Raw genomic sequence first — 18767 nt, forward strand, 5'->3', positions numbered from 1 at the left:
AGGCACAGAGGATGAGCACAGGGCCCTGCATTAGGAAGGCGAGAAAATGCTCAAGAGAAACAGGGACACCAAACTAACACCTACAGGGAAGGAAGCAAGGCTACAAGTCTTAGGGGAGGGAGAGGGAAGAGGGTCAAACCTGGGTGAAATCCCAGGAATATGACAAAGCAACGGTTGCAAACATTTTAGTATGACTAGAATATAGGGTCCCCTGGGTATATGAGGGTAGCATGTAGGCAGAAAGAGGATTGACAGTGGCAAGAACATAAATCTAGAAGATAAGCAGGATATCCAATCATGAACTGCCCTGTATACACTGCCAAGACGCTGGGCTTTATCTTAAAATCTACCAGGAGCCCCTGGAAGATTTTACACAAGAAGACACTGTGAATCACATTTCTGTGTTAGGAAGAATCCTGGGCAGCAGTGTCAGAGCTTTTAGACTAGAAGATAGGAGACTCTCACAGTGTCTGCGAGAGAAATGAGGAGGTTCTGGAAAGATATGCACCTAGAGGAAATGGATGCATTCCAAAGATACAGAGGAGGAAAAGTAAGCAGTAAGGAAGGTAAGACTCATGATCTGGCTTAGGAGAAAGACTGAAAGGTGTGTAGACCAGTTGTGTTTAAAATGAGGTCTGAGGACCCTTCAGTTCAGTCGCTCAGTCGTGTCCAACTCTGCGACCCCATGAACCGCAGCAAGCCAGGCCTCCCTGTCCATCAACAACTCACAGAGTCCACCCAAACCCATGTCCATTGAGTCGGTGATGCCATCCAACCATCTCATCCTCTGTTGTCCCCTTCTGGTCCTGCCCTCAATCTTTCCCAGCATCAGGGTATTTTCAAATGAGTCAGCTCTTCGCATCAGGTGGCCAAAGTATTGGAGTTTCAGCTTCAACATCAGTCCTTCCAATGAACACCCAGAGCTGATCTCCTTTAGGACTGGTTGAATCTCCTTACAGTCCAAGGGACTCTCAAGAGTCTTCTCCAGCACCACAGTTCAAAAGCATCAATTCTTTGGCACTCAGCTTTCTTCACAGTCCAACTCTCACATCCATACATGACCACAGGAAAAACCATAGCCTTGACCAGACGGACCTTTGTTGGCAAAGTAATGTGTCTGCTTTTTAATATGCTGTCTAGATTGGCCATAACTTTCCTTCCAAGGAGTAAGTGTCTTTTAATTTCATGGCTGCAATCAGCATCTGCAGTGATTTTTGAGCCCCAAAAACCAAAGTCTGACACTGTTTCCCCATCTATTTGCCATGAAATAATGGGGCTGGATGCCATGATCTTAGTTTTCTGAATGTTGAGCTGTAAGCCAACTTTTTCACTCTCCTCTTTCACTTTCATCAAGAGGCTCTTTAGTTCTTCTTCACTTTCTGCCATAAGGGTGGTGTCATCTGCATATCTGAGGTTATTGATATTTCTCCCTGAGAACCCTGGGGTTATATAAAACTATGGTGTCATCTGCATATCCGAGGTTATTGATATTTCTCCCTGAGGACCCTGGGGTTACATAAAACTATCTAAGGAGTATCTGGAAACAGGTAAGTTTTAGGGCAATAACCAGAAGTTTAGTTTACATATCCTTATTTCAAAAACGGTTCTGTCTGAGAAAACCCATAGGATCACATGGGTTTGTCTTTCCCAAAATCACTTTATAATTACCCTTCTTACAAAATTATAAAAGAAAGGTTCACTTCTCACCCCTCCCAACCTGACCAAGGTGTACCAGACCAGGGTGTGAAACCTTCTAGGCTGCCAGGTAAGGGAGCATTCCCAATATTGGTGTTTCATGTTGAAACAAGAACTGACTTTAATGCCTAGGGGGAAACATCATTTTTTTTTTTTTTGGAGAGGACCTTTGCTATGAATTAAACTTTAGGGCCTATTCTCAGTTGGTAAAGAATCTGCCTGCAATGCAGGAGACCCTGGTTCAATTCCTGGGTTGGGAAGATCCACTGGGGAAGGGATAGGTTACCCACTCCAGTATTCTTTGGGCTTCTGTGGTGGGTCAGGCAGTGAAGAATCTGCCTGCAATGCAGGAGACCTGGGTTAGAGCTCTGGGTTGGGAAGATCCCCTGGGGAAGGGACCAGCTACCCATTCCAGTACTCTGACCTCTCCAGAACAGAGGAGCCTGGCAGGCTACAGTCCATGGGGTCACAAAGAGTCAGACATGACTGAGAAATTTTCAGTTTCATGTTCCTAAGTAGAAAATAAATAAATAATAAAGCCATTAATTGATTTGGGGATATATATCAGAAGTAGTTTAAGGAATGTTACTACTATAACAACAATCTATCTAACAACAATCTGTCTACAATGTAAAAAACGTGAACAAGGATTTTCAGTATTTACATCTGTAACAAGATTTTTTTAAAATTTTAATTGGAGGCTAATTACTTTACAATATTGTATTGGTTTTGCCATACATTGACACGGATCCACCCCGGGTGTACATGTGTTCCCTATCTTGAATCCCCCTCCCACCTCCCTCCCCATATCATCCCTCTTTAAGGGCATATTGAGCAAAAAAGGCTGATCACTTGAAGAAATTCTAGAAGAAGTCAGATCACGATGAGGTGAATGAAAAGGGAGTGATGTTCAGTTTTAGACATAATGATAATGTGATGCTATTGGACATGAAGATTGGGTCCCTGAGGCTACCAGGAAAAAATGCTGAAATAATTTGAAAGGGAAGGAAATAATAAGTGGATGTTCTATGGTTAAAATAAAGATCAGTGTGTGACTAGTCTGGTTTTGACATCAGAATTATCTTCCAGGTATTTTATCTTCATTGTCTTTCACGTATTTTATCTCTGTAAATTGTTGAAAACTAAATACATGATGAAAACGGTTCTTTTTCACAGAAATCCAAATTAATTGTGAATAGTGGAATGACAAGGATTACTGTCCTGTGGCTAGAACTCTTCTGAATTTCAGAATCCCTTATTGTCTCTCTGTGTGTGTGTGTTTCTTATATTTCTCCTTGAACCAATTTTAACATCTTTTTGGCTTGTTTATTAACTAATGAGTTGAATAAAAAACTTTGGAAGTTGTCAGCTTTATATTTGTATGAAATCCATTATTTTCCTTTGAAAAATATATCCTTTGATAGGGAGTCCTAGAGTAAGGATGGTACAGAGATAGTTCACCACAGGACATAAAGTGTGGACAAAAATGCCATTTATTTTTAGTCAAAGGCACTGATCCTGATTCTACTTTCTCATTGTAAAAAGAAAGAAAGTAGAAAATAAAAAATCATTAGAAGCTGGGATCAAGATGGTGGAGTGGGAAGACCCTGAGCTTACCTCCTCTTAGAAAGACAAAATTATACTGATATAAAAAGAAAATATCTCTTAAATTGACCTGAACTAAAACCAAGATTATAAAGGAAGAACCACAAGGAGTGTGGTATTAGGGAAGAAGAAGAAGTCTTGTCAGGACCCACACCCTTGGTGGGTAACACAGAGTAAGATTTCACAGGCTTAGGGATCTTTCCTTAGTTGTTAGGGATTTGAGCCCCATATCAGGCATGCCAGCCTGGATATAAGCACTGGAAATATGAGCCCTTTTAGGTAGTTTGAAAACAAGTGGGGCTTAATGGAGGCCTGAAGAGTGTGGACACACTTGTTTGCTCCCAGTGCTGGCACAGTGGCAACCTGCCTGGTGCTCTGACCAGCCCACCGTGACTACACCAGTACACCTCACCCCGTCTGAGACAGGCTCTGACCTCAGCCCCTCCTACTCCAGCCCTGCTCTGTGACAAGGCAGAATCACCAGTGTACCTTGGGAAAGTCCAGGGCTGGCTCCGGGCTCCTCTTCCAGCCTCTTGGGTACCATCCCTACCCCTGGCCAAGACAGAAACCTCTATGGCACCAAGGAGATGATAATCTCACTCAGGATTGTGGCTCCAGCCTCTCCAAACCTGGCCATGCCCCTCAACATGGCAGTGCCTGCTGGCACACCCCAAAAAAGGACATGGCCCATGATCACTTTAGATCCAGCCCTCCCACCTAATCCACTGGGCATAGGTAGACTGCATAGGGATGATCCAATACAATGACATGGCTTCAAGACCAAGATTGCATGTTTTCCTTAATTTCATCAAACAAAATGAAAAGACAGTAGAACATGTTGCAAAGCAAAGAGCAATATAAAACCCTGGGTGAGGGGACGCCTAATGAGACAGTAATTCATCTGATAAAGGGTTCAAAGCAAAAATCATAAAAAATGTTAATCAAACTTGTGAATATCCTTTTCACAAGGAAAAGGATACAAAAATACACTAAGGACTTCATAAAGAACTAGAAAATATAATAAAGAACCAATTCGAGCTGAAGAATATGATAACTGAAAGGAGAAATACACCAGAAGGAATTAACCGCAGATTAGGTGAAACAGAGAAACACATAAATGACCTGGAAGACAGAATAGTGGAAATCACCTTATCAGAACAGTAAAAAGAAAAAGTTCATAAAGATTAGTTAAGGGACTTCTGGGCTTCCCTGGTGGCTCAGATAGTAAAGAATCTGCCCTGCAGTGTGGTAGACCTGGCTTTGATACCTGAGTCAGGAAGATCTGCTGGAGAAGGCAATAGCAACCCACTCCAGTATTCTCGCCTGGAGAATTCGACAAGGGACTTCTAGGAAAATATCAAGCATAATAACATTAGCATTATAGGAGTCGCAGAGGAAGACAGACAAAAAGGGGCATAAAGCATTATTTGATGAAATTGTAGCTGAAAATATCACTAACCTGAAAAGGAAACATATCCACAGAGAGGCCTAAACAAGATGAATTCAAAGAGGCTCACACTAAGTCATATCATAAGAAAAATGAAAATATTTTAAAGAGTGAATGAGGGAATTTTAAAGGCAGGAAGAGAGTCACTTATAAGGAAACCACTGAAAATATTAGCTGATATCTTATTAGAAAACTTGCAAGCCAGAGGGAGTAGCATGACATATTTAAAGTGCTGAAAGAACCTGCAACCAAGGACACTCTATCCAGCAAGGTTATCATTCAGACTTGAAGGAGAGAGAAAGAGTTTTCCAGACAAGCAAAAACTAAAAGAGGTTGTTACCATTAAACTGGCCTTACAAGAAACATTAAAGTGCTTTCTTTAAGTGAAAAAGAAAACCTTATAACAAGAAAATTTAAAAAATGATATGAAGAAAAAACACATTGATAATTATAAGTATATAGTAAAGACAGTAAATCGACCACTTATAGAAGTGGGCATAAACGTTTAAAGATAAAAATTATAAAATCGAATATAACTATGATAAACACTGAAAGGATACAGATATAAATGCATAATATGACACCAAACCATAGTGTGTTGGGAGTAAAATTTAAAAGGTAGAGCTTTCAGGATATGTTTGAATTTAAACAACTATCAATTTAAAACAACTATTTATAATTGATATATATAAACCTCATTGTAACTACAAATCAAAAATCTCCAGTGGACACACAAAGAAATACAGAAAATAACCCAAACATAAGACTAAGGAAAATCATTAAACTGCAAGGGAAGACACTAGAGGAACAAGAAAAGAACGCAGAAAAACTAAAAAAAAAAAAAAAAAAAAATCCTAGAAAACAGTAACAAAATAGCAGTGAGTACATGTCTATCAATTATTACTTTATGTAAATAGATTAAATGCTCCAATCAGGACATGGGGTGGATGAATGGATTAGAAAACATACCATCTATATCCTGCCTACAAGAGACTCACTTCAGATCTAAAGACACACACACTTGAAAGTAAAATGATGGAAAAAGACACTCCACACAAATGGAAATGAAAAGAAAACAGAGATAACAATATTCATATCACACAAAATAGACTTTGAAACAAAATTTATAACAGACAAAGAAGGGCATCATATAACGATAAACAAGTCAAATCAAGAAGAAGATATAGCATTCATAAACATAAATGCCCCAGTACAATAACACCTAAATATATAAAGCAAATATTAACACATATAAAGGGAGAAACTGACAGAAATACAATAAATATAGAGAACCTTCATAGCCTACTTACATAAATGAACAGGCAGAAAATCAATAAGGGATATATTAGATGACACATTCGACCAGAAGAACTTAATAGGTATTAATATTTACAAATCATTGCATTAAAAACAGAAGAAAACACATTCTTTTTCAAGTGCACATGGACACTAGATCTCCAGGACAGGTCTCATGCTAAGCCACGAAAAATCTTCAATTCATTCAAGAAGACTGAAATCATGTCAGCCTTGCATCTTTTCTGACTACAGTGCTATGAAACTAGAAATCAATTATAGGAAGGAAACTGAAAAATAAACAAATGTGGAAACTAAACAATATGTTACTAGAAAACCAACGGATCAACAAAGAGGAAATAAAAACATAGCTTGAGGTGATTGAAGAAAACAAACAAACACAACTTTCAAAATCTATGAGACACAGCAAAAGGAGTTCTTAGAGGGAAATTTATAGTAATTCAGGTCTAACTCAAAACACAAGAAATATCTTACATAACTTAACTTTCCATCTAAAGGAACTAGAAAAAGAAGTATAAACAAAGCCCAACGTCAACAAAAGGAAGAGAATAATAAAAATCAGAGAAGTAAATAAAATAGAGACCAAATTTTAAAAAATAGAAAAAGCCTGGTGAAATTAAGAGTTGTTGTTTAAGATAAACAAAGTTGATTAAGATGAGTCAGAAACTCATCAAGAAAATAAGAGAAAATCTAAATAAGTCCAGGTTTGATGCATGATACAGGATGCTCGGGGCTGGTGCACTGGGATGACCCAGAGGGATGATATGGGGAGGGAGGTGGGAGGGGGTTCAAGATGGGGAACACACGTACACCCGGGGTGGATTCATGTCAATGTATGGCAAAGCCAATACAATATTGTAAAGTAAAATAAATAAATAAACTACCTTAAACCAATACTAGTCTAAGCAAAAAAACAAAAATCAAAATTAGAAATAAAAAATGATAAATTACAACCATTATTACAGAGATACATTCATAAAAAGAATACTATTGACAACTATACACCAGCAAATTGGACAGCCTAGAAGAAATGGAAGAATGTCTAGAAACATACACTTTTCCAAGACTGAATCAGGAAGAAACTGATTACTGAACACAGATTACTAGTAATGAAATTGAATCAATCATCAAAAACCTCCAACAAACCAAAGACCAGGACCACACCAGAATTGGAGAGTTTCTACCAAACATTTAAAGATGAGTTGAAGTCTATCTTTCCTAAACTATACCAAAAATTGAAGAAGAGGAACTTCCAAACTCATTCTATGAAGCCCTGCTATTAAAACCAGACAAAGACACTATAAAAAAAAATTATAGGCCGATATTCCTGATGAACATAATGAAAAAATCCTCAATACAAATTAGCAAACCAAATTCAACAAATACAGAAAAGGGATTTTTATTCATAATCAAACAAAATTTATTCCAGGGATGCAAGGATGGTTCAACATCTACAAATCAATCAAGGTATTACACCACATTAACAAAAGGGAAGATAAAAACGATATGATCATCTCAATAGACATAGAAAAAAACATTTGACAGAATTCAACATTCATTTATGATAAAATCTCTTATCATAGTTGGTAAAGAGGAAACTTACTTCAACATAACAAAGGCCATATATGACAAGCCCACAGCTATCATACCAATAATGAAAAGCTGAAAACTTTTCCTCTAAGATCAGAAATAAGACAAGTATTCCCACTCTCATCATTTCTACTTAACATAGTATTGGGAATCATGTGGAGGGGGGCAAAGTGCATGAAGGGGAATCGGGAGTACAAACTACTAGGTATAAAAGAAAGAAGTTACAAGGATGTAATGTACAGCACTGGCAATACAGTCAACATTTTAATAATAACTTTACATGGAGTGCACTCTATAAAAACACTGGATTATGTTGCACACCTGGAACTAACAGAAGTATATACTTCAGTTTTTAAAATGCCTGTTAATGGGACTTAGATCTAGGATGTAGTCAAGATAGGGAGATATTAAAGTTCAGTGGTAACTAGAGACAGGGACTGGATGAATGACCAGTAAGTGTGTCTAGGAGAACAGAAAGAGATACATCAAAAAGATCCAGGAAACTCTAACAAGTCACAGAATAAAAAGGACATTGGGAATGTTTGTCTAGAAAGACAGATGAAGAATCAGGAGAAAGTAAGTGGCTTTTGAAGTAAAAGTGAAACTAAACATCCAGGGCATGGCACATAGACACAAAGCAGTACAACTAAGAATTGAAAGAAGATCCAACACATTTAGCAACAACAAGATCTTTTGTGTTTTCAACAAGGGTAGTTTCAGCAGAGTGACTTCAGTGGAATATATATTGCAGCAAGCTAAGAAATTAAAGTGAAATAAAGACATAGAAACTAGAGTGTAGACAATGATTTTTAAGAAATTTGATTGTGTAGGAAAAGAGACAGAGGATGAAGGGAGACATCTATGCTTTTCAGGATGCTGCTGCTGCTGCTGCTGCTAAGTCACTTCAGTCGTGTCCGACTCTGTGTGCTAGGAGAGACTAAAAAAACTGACTGGAAAAGCCAGTAGCGAGGGAAATGTTGACCATATGGGAAAGGAAGGTGAGTGGTCAAAAAGAATGTTCTTGATGCAATGAAAGGGAACTGGTGCAGTCTGGGGATTATTTATACCCAGTCCTCAACAAAATAAATACAACAAATTGAGAGTAAACATTTAGAGAAATTTATAGCAATATGACATAATAATCTTATATCTCTGTAATATAGTAATATTTTTTTAATTGGGGCTGGCATTTCATATGTCTTTTTTCTCCCAATAATTTATATTTATTGTATTTTACAAAAGTTTCAATCACAACAGATTGCAAATTTTATAAAACACCAGCCCTGGTTCTTAACCACAATTGATTTGGGAAGTTTCAGAAAACAGGTAGAGTTTACAGAGAAGAAAAAGTATCTATTCCACTGCTACAGCAAAGAAAGAGGTAAGAATTGGGCTTCTCAAAGTTAGTTTGAGGGATTATCATCCTTTTGGATGATAGTATGACAATATATGTGATCATTTAAAATAGATATGTCCCTGGACAAAATAATCCAGATATATTTATCATAAGGAAATAATTGAGTGTGTTCACTACAGCATTTTTATAATAGAGTATTCAATATCTAAATTAGCATGAAAGGAGATGAGTAAGATAAATCATATTGTAATATGCATATTAGAAATGCTAATATATGTATATTCAACAACATGAAACATTTACACAGTGTATTACTTTCAAAATGCGATAACAAAACAGTATATATAAATTATTCAGTAGTGTAAGATTGGTGTCTGCATTCACTGAGATTCATTGAAAAGTGATTTTCAAAAATATCAAATTACTTATCTCTGCAAGATATAAGATTTTTGTTTATTACTGTTGTTTTTCATAAATTGTATATAAATTCTGCAATTACATATCATTTTATAATCAGGGGAAATGACAATAAAAACCATTCTCATTTTGGAGTAAAATGGGTGGTACATAGAAAACATGGCTTGGTTATGAAATTTTGTAAATAGAAAGTGATAATTTCCAGAGTTAGCCTCACAGCTGTTTTTACACCTTAAAACGGCTTCTCTTCATGCATTATTCTAGCTTCATCTCATTATTATTCTATGTGTGCTCTGACATGTGCTAAAAAATGAATTTTCCACTCTTTTTCAGGTAGATAAGATGTGGCCTTCATAAAGCTTGCCATGCTAATCCTTCCATGATTCTGCCAGAATCTTATATCTCTGATTCAAAGGGAAAAACATTACAAAATTATCTTCTAGTGCAGAAGTTCCTAAAGACCTCGATTTATCTCTGGAGTATTGTGATAGATCTGAAGCGTTTCATTGGTCTTCAGATCTCAGAAAACTGTTTTTATACTCATGTCCTCTAGGCCTGATTGCTCAAAATAATAAAAGTAAGGGATCATATGAAAAAAGTGAAAATGGAAAAAAGCTATCTGCTGCATCTGTATATCCTTTAATGTAAACGGATTACTAACAAGAGTTGTTGAGGGAAGATGTTTGAGGAGTTTGGAGGGCAGTGGATCAGGGTAGCTGTCGGAAGAAGGAGGAGAGGAGACCCTGGGCGCCAATTAGTTCTTAGCAGGTGTGTGTTCTGTAGACACTGAACTATGTTATGTACTGAATGCAGAATACTCACAATGACACGTGTCAACCATGCTGGCACCCCGGGGGGGAATTAAAATAAAGATGACACTTACCGATTATATGATACGTGACAGCTCCATTGCTGCCAGCATCCATATCTGAAGCCAAAATGGTGTAGATAGGGCCTGGCTCTTGGTTTTCCAGAACCTCAATGTCATCCCTGGGGACAAAAATCTCTGGTGCGTGGTCATTTTCATCTCCCACCGTGCAGAGAATCACTGTGGTCCCGGACAGAGCAGGGGTTCCCCCGTCACGTACGAGTACTGACATGGAATAGAAGATGGCACAGATGGTGGCCATTAATTCACACCTGAAATATGCTGCCCCAGCCAGACAGCCTCAGACCAAATTAACTGGGTAGCACTGGGTCAATAATGTGTTATTTAAAGACACCCTACTGAAATGTAAAATTTCACCTCTCAACTGCCTATGGCCTACTTGTTTAGCACAGGCAAGGGATCACTTACCTCGCAGGGTGAGGACTTCCTGAACTTCTCTGTCAAGTGTGGTGGCCGTCACTACTTCCCCAGTGTCAGAATTTATCTGGAACAACATGAATGAAGCACCTGGCATAATTTCAAACTGAAGCTTGGAATTAATTCCTAAAGGAAAACACAGAGAAAAACTTAACCATTATCCCTTTGAATGCATTCATCTGTTTCATTTTTTCCTATGAATATGTTAAACCATAAATGAAAAAGGCAAGACATTTAATCTTCAAATTAAGGTAAAAAACAACAAAAGCCAACTCTTTTGGCTATTAAAAAATAAAAGCCTCCTGGGCTGAAATGCTTGATTTTTCAAGTCTTATGAGACTTCACTATAGTAAATGCTTCAGAATTTCTCCCTTCCATAGAAATTTTCTTATGAGTGTACAACCCTCCAACATATTCTTAGTTACTTCTGCTAATACTAGTTGTGATTTAATGACATCATTGGAAGCTTGCAGGGCAAGTAACGATTTCTGTAGATGGACCCTCTGTTTAAAGGTGTGTGTCCGGTTCTGAAGCTCTGCTCACTTTCCAACTCAGGAGGTGAACACAAAGAGTTGCAGATGTATGCAGCTTTCCTCCATCGTGTTTGCTACTCAGTATTCAGTCTCCTATTTGGAGTGAAAAATGTGGTACCATATTATTATGCAATCTGGAAATAATCCTTCCCATATTTCTGTGGTTTTGTTTCTCCCCTGGGAAAAGTGTCAGGTCATTCCCATCTTTGGTATAAAGATTTCTCATGCCAGTAACTTGAACTACTTTATTCCATGATACTGCAGCTTATTTGCACCTCACAAAAGTTCATTTCAATCACTTTCCTAAATTCTTTTCTTAATTTATGAGAATCTAGATTAGATATAGTACTTAACATATGTGATTTACACTTCAATAAAAGATGAAATATTGCTCTTAGGACTTAACAAAAAACTTCAAATATTCATTTCCATCTTGTCTTTCATAAAAACTAAGTTTTCAGCCACCATGGTCTAGTAGAACTGAGTTCTGGAAAAAGCGGAATATGCTAGTTTTACACAAGAATAAATATACATGACTTCTTACTATGCCAGTTGAAAGAGAAAGGATATTTGGGATCACCTGTAGGCATTTTAATAACCTGGAGAAAAAATGTCTAATAATGTAGGAACCAAATATTTAAAATGGTATAATCAGAGGTCACCAGACTATTTCAGCCTATCATTAGGCATTAAGCATATTATTGCATTAATGATTATGTAATAATTAAGTGATAACTTTGATCTAATAATGATAACATAATCGATCCTGGGTGTTCATTGGAAGGACTGATGCTAAAGCTGAAACTGCAATACTTTGGCCACCTCATGCGATGAGTTGACTCACTGGAAAAGACTCTGATGCTGGGAAAGGTTGGGGGCGGGAGGAGAAGGGGACGACCGAGAATGAGATGGCTGGATGGCATCACTGACTCTGTGGACATGAGTTTGAGTGAACTCCGGGAGTTGGTGATGGACAGGGAGGCCTGGCGTGCTGTGATTCATGGGGTCGCGGAGAGTCGGACACGACTGAGCGACTGAACTGAACTGAACTGAACTGAACCTTTTCTTTGGTCAAGACAGAATTTTTAAAAATTCCAAATTGTTAAAATTTGCTTTATCCGTTTCATCCTACATTATGAAAATGGGGACAATACCATGTTACATCTACTTTCTCTGTTCCTCAAATATGTGGTGAGCATAATTAAGTGCCAAGCACAGTGCTGTTTGCCAAAGAGACAGGTGGGGAATCAAAGAGGTAAGGCCCTTGCCTTTATGAAAATATCATGGAGAACAGCATCTTTTAATTTTTGGACCCTTTAAAAAAATAAATCTACTCATTTATAATGCGATGTTATTATACATTATATATAAAATTATATATTACATATTGTATTATATACTATACATTTTTAAATCCTGACACTTGTCAAACCTAGAAAATATCTTTACATGTTTAAACATAAACTCAAATTTTTATAGCTTCCCTTCCTCCCATTGGTCTAATTATTCTCTAATGTGCTTTACCTTGTATTCAATACTCCTTTGACTTCTTAGAAACTGTCACATTTTATTTTTTCCTTTTTTTTCTACATTGTTTTATCCCTAACATAACACTCTACTTACCTTCAATCCTCCTAGTATTTTATTAAGGATAAATGAGATCTTTATGTAACTATAGTTCACACATATATGTTTTCACACTACAAACTGTGCACCCTTCACAACTTAAACAATGTGAAATAAATTGAAAGTATTGCACTTGTGTCTCTTTCAGAATTTTCTTCCTCAATCCAATTCAGTTCAGTTCATTCACTCAATCATGTACAACTCTTTGCGACCCCACAGACTGCAGCACACCAGGCTTCCCTGTCCATAACCAACTCCTGGAACTTGCTCAAACTCATGTCCATTGAGTTGGTGATGCCATGCAACCTCTCATCCTCTGTCATCCCCTTCTCCTCCTGCCCTCAATCTTTCCCAGCATCAGGGTCTCTTCTAAAGAGTCAGTTCTTCATATCAGGTGGCCAAAGTATTAGAGTTTCAGCTTCAGCATCAGTCCTTCCAGTGAATATTCAGGACTGATTTCCTTTAGGATGAAATGGTTTGATATTCTCGCAGTCCAAGGGATTCTCAAGAGTCTTCTCCAACACCACAGTTCAAAAGGATCAATTTTCGGTGCTCAGCTTTCTTTATAGTCCAATTCTCACTTCCATAAATGACCACTGGAAAAACCATAGCTTTGACTAGACGGACCTTTGTCAGCAAAGTAGTAGTACCTTTGTCAGTAGTAGTCTTGATTCCAGCTGGTGCTTCATCCAGCCTGGCAGTTTGCATGATGCACTCTGCATAGAAGTTAAATAAGTGGGGTGGCAATAGACAGCCTTGACATACTCCTTTCCCAATTTGGAAACGGTCTGCTGTTCCATGTTTGGTTCTAACTGTTGCTTCTTGACCTGCATACAGATTTCTCAGGAGGCAGGTCAGGTGGTCTGTACCTTGACCAGGTCTGTTGAAGAATTTTCCACAGTTTGCTGTGATCCAGACAGTCAAAGGCTTTGGTGTAATCAATAAAGCAGAAGTAGATGATTTTCTGGAACTCTGTTGCTTTTACGATGGTCCAACGGATGCTGGCAATTTGATCTCTGGTTCCTCTGCCTTTTCTAAAACCTGCTTGAACATCTGGAAGTCCATGGTTCAAGTACTCTTGAAGCCTGACTTGGCGAATTTTGAGCATTATTTTGCTAGTGTGTGAGATGAGTGCAACTGTGTGGTTGTTTGAGCATTCTTTGGCATTGTCTTTCTTTGGGATTGGAATGAAGACCGACCTCTTCCAGTCCTGTGGCCACTGCTGAGTTTTCTAAATTTGCTGGCCTATTGCGTGTTGCATGTTCACAGCATCATCTTTTAGGATTTGAAATAGCTCAACTGGAATTCCATCACCTCCACTGTCTTTGTTCATAGTGATGCTTCCTAAGGCCCACTTGACTTCACAATCCAGGATGTCGGGCTCTAGGTGAGTGATCACACCATCATGATTATCTGGGTCATAAAGATCTTTTTTGTAGAGTTATCCTGTGTATTCTTGCCATCTCTTCTTAATACCCTCTGCTTCTGTTAGGTCCATACCATTTCTGTCCTTTTTTGTGTCCATGTTTGCATGCAATGTTCCCTTAGTATCTCTAATTTTCTTGAAGAGATCTCTACTCTTTCCCATTCTGTTGTTTTCCTCTATTTCTTTGCATTGATCACTGAGGAAAGCTTTCTTATCTCTCCCTGCTATTCTTTGGAAGTTTGTATTCAAATGGGTGTATATTTCCGTTTCCTCTTTGCCTTTCACATCTGTTCTTCTCTCAGCTATTTGTAAAGCCTCCTCAGACAATCATTTTGTCTTTTTGCATTTCTTTTCCTTGGGGATGGTGTTGATCCCTGCCTTCTGTACAATGTCACTAACCTCCATCCAAAATTCTTCAGGGACTCTGTTTATTAGATCTGGTGCCTTGAATCTATTTGTCACTTCCACTGTATAATTGTAAGGAGTTTGATTTAGGTCATACCTGAATGATCTAGTGGTTTTCTGTACTTTCTTCAACTTAAGTCTGAATTTTACAATAAGGAGTTCATGATCTGAGCCACAGTCAGCTCCCAGTCTTGTTTTTGCTAACTGTATAGAGCTTCTCCATCTTTGGCTGCAAAGAATATAATCAATCTGATTTCGGTGTTGACCATCTGGTGATGTCCATGTGTAGAGTCTTCTCTTGTGTTGTTGGAAGAGGTGTTCGCTATGACCAGTGCATTCTCTTGGCAGAACTCCATTAGCCTTTGCTCTACTTCATTTTGCTTCTTCCTCCTCACAGAATAATCCTCCAGAACAAACACAGCATCATCAAATTTGAGAACCAAGGACATAAAAATCAAATGAGACTATCTGATCTAATTCCATAATCTTACTAAGAAAACTGTATATCTGAATCTGAAGATACTTAGGGATATACCTAAGACACACCTGGTAAAGGATGAGTGTTGTTTGTGTGTGTGTACACATACATATATCTGCTCTTAGAGCTCAAGACCTACAGTCTTTTGCTCTTTTATTTTCTCCCAGTCTTGGATACCCTTCCTCAATTCATTTCTTTCCCTATCAAGTCCAGACCCATGAATTAACACTTCAGAAACCTTGCAAATTTCCTCAGGTCTTGTGACTTTTTCCGAAAGATTCCCAGTAAAACCTTAGTTCAGGATCATGTCAACCATCTCTCTGGCCTTCTGGAATATCCAGCAGATAATTGGGTCTGGAGAAAACTTCACAAAAGCATAGACTGAGGTCACTGAAATACCACTGTCATCTGGCAATTTGTCCAATTCTCCTTGGTCACCCCTTTCCTATTCAGGTCTTCTACCCAACCACCTGCAGGCTGACTCTCACAAACCACTTTCCTTCCTATTTCCCAGAGAAATGGAAGCATTGGGGGAAAGGCTCCCACAGCTTCTTGCATCTGTACTCAACTTCACCTCTTGCTTTCTGTCTCAATGGCAAAAATAATGCTTCAAACACCCTCTTGAAGTTTTCCTGTCAGTTCTAATCTTTCTCATTTACATTTTCCCCTTAAATTATACTCTTCTCTAGCTATAAGGGGCTTCCCTGGTGGCTCAGCGATAAAGACTCTGCCTACAATGTAGGAGACCTGGGTTTGATCTCTGGGTTGGGAAGATCCCCTGGAGGAGGGTATGGAACATACTCTAGCACTCTTGCCTAGAGAATCCCATGGATAGAGGAGCCTGGCAGGCTGCAATCCATAGGGTCGCACAGAGTCAGACACGATCGAAGCAACTAAGCAGCAGCAGAAGCTAGCTGTAAGAAACAAGTTTTCTTCTCTTTATAGCGAAACTTCTTTTAAAAATTCTCTGCAGCTAGCTTTAAACCACTGCCATATATAGTTATTCTTTCTACAGTCATCAATAAGCTTCTGGTTATAAAAATCTACTGATCATGTTTAGCTGACTTATCTTCTCTGTAACTTCAGATATTGATGACTAATTTTAAAAAAATATGGAAAGGAAGGAACAAAGAGAGAGAGGAAGGAAGGAAGAGAAGGGGAAGGGGAAAGAGAAAGGAAGGAATTCATTTCACCTCTTTTCCAGTTCACTGGCTTCAGTTTCCATCCATATGCAGATGACACATATGTACTGAGCTCCAGTTATTTGATTCATTCATTCACTCATGCAACACACATTTATTTATACAACATACATTTACCAAGTGCCAGGCACTGGAAAGATACCACCAAATTATCTTGAACTATCATTGAGTTATCTTGGTCCTCAGAATTCCTTTCACTTCAGTTCAGTTGCTCAGTCGTGTCCAACTCTTTGTGAACCCATAGACTGCAGCACACCAGACCTCCCAGTCTATCACCAACTCCTGGAGTTTACTCAAACCCATGTCCATTGAGTCGGTGATGCCATCCAGCCATCTCATCCTCTGTTGTCCCCTTCTCCTCCTGCCCTCAATCTTTCCCAGCATGAGGGTCTTTCTAGTGAGTCAGCTCTTCACATCAGGTGGCCAAAGTTTTGGAGTTTCAGCTTCAACATCAGTCCTACCAATGAACATTCAGGACTGATCTCCTTTAGAATGGACTGGTTTGATCTTACAGTCCAAGGGACTCTCAAGAGTCTTCTCCAACACAACAGTTCAAAAGCATCAATTCTTTGGCGCTCAGTTTTCTTTATAGTCCAACTCTCACATCCATACATGACCACTGGAAAAACCATAGCCTTGACTAGAAGGACCTTTGTTGACAAATGTCTCTGCTTTTTAATATGCTGTCTAGGTTGGTTGGTCACAACTTTTCTTCCAAGGAGTCAGTGTCTTTTAATTTCATGGCTGCAGTCACCATTTGCAGTGATTTTGGAGCCCCCCAAAAATAAAGTCTGCTGCTGTTTCCACTGTTTCTCCATCTATTCGTCATAAAGTGATAGTGGAGAATTATAGACAGTGTGGTGGAATATGTGAAATCACTGCAGAAGGGGATCAGGAAAGATTATCATAAGTAGATAATTGCTCATTTATTATCTCATTCAACAAACCTACAGAGATAGTGAGAGCAAGTGCCAGGGTACCACAGCATGTGCTAAGGGTGTAATTGCTGGAGAGAAGACACATGCTCTGCCCTCATGCTACATACAGTGTAGCACTGGATTCAGGAAAATAAGCAGGCAGTTACAGTTCAACATGATAAGACATAACTGAGCACGTGTTGCCTTCTGTATAAGCTGAGGCCCTAAGGATGAATTAGATTTATCAAGTAAGAGGGAAGAAAGTGAATGCAATCAAAATAGGAACCAAACACCATACTGCAGGCTACAAAGTCCCGTATGATATGGGCTCTGCTTATTTCCCCAAGCTCTTCTCATATACTTGTTCTTGGCCCACCAATGTCCCTTCTGCTCTCTGAACATGCTAAGTGTCTTTCTGTTGGGGTCTTTGAAGTTGCTGTTCCTTCTGCCAGCACCTTCCTCCATCCTTTACAAGGTGTACCAGTTATTGGTATACTAAATTATGGTGCCTTGGATCTGAAGCCATTCTTCCCTCCTCTGCCCTGTGATGCTGGGGCTGGGAATCCAGATGCCAGAGCTGTGCAGGACGTCCTCTGCCACTGAACCCATTAGCATCTGCCACAAAGGGACCCTCAAGGGAGACTGAAGGTCAGAGGAGAGCAGATGGGACTACTTCTTCAGGTTCTCTTACTTTCCCTGACAGCAACGCCATTTTCCCTGGTGTAACAGCTGCTCACAACTTTCCATCTCTTTTGGCACTCCCAGACCAGGCTCTACAAAGCCCTTCTGCTCTTTCTCTTCCTAGGTTCTGATAATCTCATCCTTTTCTCTTTGTTTCCCAGAATTAGTGGTGGTAGCTGCTTTCCTATAGTTATTTTTTCCTGGGTTACTTCAGGATTCCTTTTTCACTTCCTCAGCCTTCCATACCTGTACTGTAACAGCTGGTTTTCCTGACTACATAGGACTGGTACAGTACTTGGAACAAGAGTGGGCCCCAGGTATCAGGGATTCTGATACTGGTTTAGTTATGCCTTTGGCCTTAAAGGCAGTGCTGGGTTCCTGCCCAAAGGAAATGAAACATGAGTAATTTATCACTTGCAATGGTATCATAGGAGCTTCCCAGGTGGTGCTAGTGGTAAAGAATCCACCTTCCAATACAGGAGACGTAAGAGACGTGGGTTTGATCACTGAGTCGGAAAGATGCCCTGGAGGAGGGCATGGCAATCCACTCCAGTATTCTTGCCTGGACAGAGAAATATTCCTGCCACGGACAGAGAAGCCTGATGGGCTACAGTCCATAGGATCGCAAAGAGTCAGACACAACTTAAGTGACTTAGTGTGTGTGCACGCACATGCGCGCGTGCGCACACACACACACTATGGTATCATAATCAATTAAATTATCACCCATGTTTGATTGTGATGAATTGACTATTAAAGGATTCCTAG

General features: G+C 39.0%; 1 protein-coding gene across 1 annotated transcript in view; it reads right to left on the reverse strand.

Moving 5' to 3' along the window:
* Positions 1–18767, reverse strand: part of DCHS2 (dachsous cadherin-related 2) — a 326960-nt gene that overhangs the window by 82302 nt on the left and 225891 nt on the right. Inside the window, exons 11-12 of the mRNA XM_055405366.2 lie at positions 10723–10857; positions 10309–10518 (exon numbers count right to left, since the gene is read on the reverse strand). Coding sequence (XP_055261341.2) covers positions 10309–10518; positions 10723–10857 — 345 coding nt within the window. The remainder of the gene's footprint in view (positions 1–10308; positions 10519–10722; positions 10858–18767) is intronic.

This window comes from Moschus berezovskii, chromosome 19 (genome assembly GCF_049115385.1).
Source record: "Moschus berezovskii isolate FMDL1 chromosome 19, NW_MosBer_1.0, whole genome shotgun sequence".
NCBI lineage: Eukaryota > Metazoa > Chordata > Mammalia > Artiodactyla > Moschidae > Moschus > Moschus berezovskii.